At 46.3% G+C, this 3,751-nt stretch overlaps 1 protein-coding gene across 1 annotated transcript in view; it reads right to left on the bottom strand.

Annotated features, from left to right (window-relative positions):
* TUBGCP3 (tubulin, gamma complex associated protein 3) overlaps window positions 1–3,751 on the bottom strand; it is a 101,789-nt gene that overhangs the window by 4,143 nt on the left and 93,895 nt on the right. The window contains exon 21 of the mRNA XM_011979451.1: window positions 387–503. Within this exon, the coding sequence (XP_011834841.1) occupies window positions 387–503 (117 nt within the window). The remainder of the gene's footprint in view (window positions 1–386; window positions 504–3,751) is intronic.

Raw genomic sequence — 3,751 nt, 5'->3', positions numbered from 1 at the left:
CCCGGGTCCCCACACCCCACCACGGGGGAGCGCAGGGGCTACCCCTGGGTCCCCACATCCCACCAGAGGAGTGCAGGGGCCACCCCCAAGTCCCCACACCCACCACGGGGGAGAACAGGAGCTACCCCCGGGTCCCCGCACCCACCACAGGGGAGCACAGGGGCCACCCTTTGACCAGGGTTCTCACTGGTGGCACAATGGCAATGCCCGGAGCCCAGGTATACCTGAGTCCCCCAGAGGGTCACAGGGTCCACCATGGGTGCTACTCAAACCTACACAAGTAAGTGCCAGACTGACAGGGCTGACTCAGCTCTCGTCACTGTGAAAGCAAGTGTCAGGAACAGAACATGGGCAGAGTGGTGTGAACAGCCACTCCTCATACACACCTGGTAGAAATGGGTCAATATTCGCAACTGTGAGCACATTTTCGGTATAGATTCTTTAAATTCTCCAATCCTCTTATTTTCCTCCTCTTCCTCTGCTGCCGTCACTCCCCACTGGCCCTGGAGCATCAAAAGTACCAAAAGTAAGTAAAATCACGACGGAAAACAGGTTACAGAGTAGGGCTGAGAACAGGTATGTGAGGAGCGGGAGGTGTCTGCTTTTTATGCCTCTCTGTACCGTTCAATACTTTCACAATAATTTTCTGATGCCAGACTGCTCTCCAGTTTACTTTTTCCAGTTAACAATGTATCTTGAAAATATTTCATATGAACACATTTGAGTGCAGAGAACTGCCTCTGTTGTTTTTAATATCACATTGTATAACGTGTAACAGTGTATATCGTTCATCTCATTTAGTGTGATGTAAACAGCCTTCTATCCTTCCCTTGTGCTGTACACGTTTTTATACAACAAAGACAGTATGTGTGAAAGTGGAACCAGCTGGCTCAAAGTGTCCGCACCCTTTAAACTATGATCTTGACTTTAATGAGAATGCTTCTAGTTCCCTAACCATGATGTATTTTTCAGTACTGGAGATATACCCATTTATTTCTATTTTTAAGATCATTTTCAATCAGTGATGAATTTGACTAAATGTCTTCTCAGATAGCATATAGGAATTTTTTTTTTTTTTCTTTTTTTGAGGTGGAGTTTCACTCTCCCAGGCTAGAATGCAATGGCGTGACCTCAGCTCACTGCAACCTCAGCCTCCTGGGTTCAAGTGATTCTTCTGCCTCAGTCTCCCGAGTAGCTGGGATTATAGGCATGAACCACCATGCCCGGCTAATTTTGTATTTTTAGTAGAGATGGGGTTTCACCATGTTGACCAGGCTTGTCTCGAACTCCTGACCTCAGGTGATCTGCCCGCCTCGGACTCCCAAAGTGCAGGGATTACAGGCAGGAGCCACCGCTCCCAGCCATGATTTAATTCGCTTGTCAAATACGGTGAATTATACTACTGGATTTCCCAAACCTACGCATTCCTGAAATAAATCCTAGTCTTCGTAAATTACGCTTTTAAATTCTGCTAGCCATTTTTCAATTATATTTTATGTGAAATTTCTCCATCAATATTTATAACCCAGATTTGTTTTTTCTCAGATAGGGCATCAGCCTCGTGATGCTTCCTACACAAGTTAGAAACTCTCCTTTTCTGACTTGGAACAATTCACAGAGCACAAAGCTGACCACTGGTGCGTTCGGGAGGCTTTCTCAGCACGGCTGACCTGACGCTTTTTGGTGGAAGCCCTTCGACGGCTTTGTTTCTTCTTTAGTATTTGTCCCGCTTACAATTTCCCTTCTCTCATGGGGCCAATTTCGGAAACCTATGGAAAATGATTTCCTTCAAGTAGATTTTTTTCCACAGAGCTGAGCAAAAGAGTATGTTCTTTTCACTTGTTTTGTAAGTTTGTGCCTTCTCCTCCCACTACCTCTCAGATTCCTTTACGGCTTAATTTCCCTCCACTCCTCGGCCCCCAAAAAGGCCCAGCTCTTGGACTTTATTAACTTGTTTTCTGATTCACTAATTTTCACTTTCATCTTTACTAATTATGTCCTTTGGCTTTTTCTTTAGGTTTCATTCCTGCTTTTCCAACTTTTTGAGTGGGATGTTTATTTACTTTCATTCTCTCCAATTTATTAATATAGGCAGTTATGAATTTTCATATTTTCTTATTTATGTGCATTTTATCTTCCATAGTCTGTAAGAAACTGATTATTTGTCTAATATCCATGTGTTTTGACCCATTTCTCCTTGTTTGCTGGTGGTTTTCTAAGTGAGTACTGATACGGCGTGACCTGGGCCTTGCAGGAAGCCTGCTCTGCGTGGTCCTCACTGTGCCCTGCTCCTCCCATCACTGCATCGCGCCCTTCCTGCCGTGTTTACTGTTTTGTGCTCTGCGTGGTCCTCACTGTGCCCTGCTCCTCCCACCACTCCAACGCGCCCGTCCTGCCGTGTTCACTGTTCTGTGCTCTGAACCACAACCTGCTTTGCTTTGAAGAATTTAATTTGCTTTATGTGCCTTGTTCATGTCCACTGTTTTCTTTCTGAACTGTCTACATCACTCTGTTCTACGCCACAACTTCCCAATTTGTCTTCTTCCCCCTCCCGCCTTTTTGTGGAAAACAGGGTCTTGCTATATTGCCCAGGCAGGTCTCCAACTCCTAGGCTCAAGTGATCCTCCCACCTCTGCCTCCCTAAGAGCTGGGATTACAGGCGTGAGTCACTGCGCCCGGCCAGAACTTCCTAGTTTGTAGGTCTGCCCAGATAATGACCTTCAGCCCTCAGCTACCAGCCATCCAGCACCCCCACCCGGGCCATCAAGCAAACACCATCTCTACTGAGCAGCTTTGAACCCAAGTCCCCCGATCGACGTGACGTACATCTGCTCTCAGTTCTGTCTTCATATTTATACTGCGCTTTCCAGCTTGAGGGTGGTAATCTTCTACCATATCACCTGTGTTTCTTCTAATAGCCAGGCAGTGACACTGTGTCCCAGTGGTTACCTTTTTACCTATACGTCATAAGACATTCCATCTTCTTCTTCAGATGGTATCAATATTCTAATCTGGGCAATAATAATTATTGTCCTCCTTCCTTTTGCCATCTGATTTTAGAAAACATTCTATTCATATCTCTAACATCTTTTAACACAGGTATACCTGTCTTCATTTATGAGCTTTAAACAGTATCTTTCGATGCTTGGTTACAAAAGATAAAGAAATAACAGTATTTACTTTCCATCTTTTCCTCACCAACCTCTTTTATTTCTTTAAACAAATTTTTGAAATTTACTATTTTACTGTAGTATAACACACATAAAAAAGTGTAAAAACTCATACGTGAACAGCTTAGTAAGTTATCACAAGATGAATATGCCCAGGTCACCCCCATGCAGATGCAGAGCAAGGGCAACTCAGCACCCAGATGTTCCTGTGGCCCCTTCCAATCACCACCTCTCCTCCCGGAGAAGCCCTGGCTATGGGAACGGGGCCTGGTGTGCCTGAGATGCTCTAGCTACGGGAATGGGGCCTGGTGTGCCTGAGACGCCCTGGCTATGGGAACGGGGCCTGGTGTGCCTGAGACGCCCTGGCTATGGGAACGGGGCCTGGTGTGCCTGAGACGCTCTAGCTACGGGAATGGGGCCTGGTGTGCTTGAGACGCCCCTGACTATGGGAACAGGGCCTGGTGTGCCTGAGATACTCTAGCTACAGGAATGGGGCCTGGTGTGCCTGAGACACCCTAGCTATGGGAACTGGGCCTGGTGTGTCTGAGATACTCTAGCTATGGGAATGGGGCCTGGTGTGC

This window comes from Mandrillus leucophaeus, unplaced genomic scaffold (assembly GCF_000951045.1).
Source record: "Mandrillus leucophaeus isolate KB7577 unplaced genomic scaffold, Mleu.le_1.0 Scaffold201, whole genome shotgun sequence".
NCBI classification, from domain to species: domain Eukaryota; kingdom Metazoa; phylum Chordata; class Mammalia; order Primates; family Cercopithecidae; genus Mandrillus; species Mandrillus leucophaeus.
The sequence above is the reverse complement of the archived record's forward strand: the minus strand, read 5'-3'. Positions and strand labels throughout refer to the sequence as shown.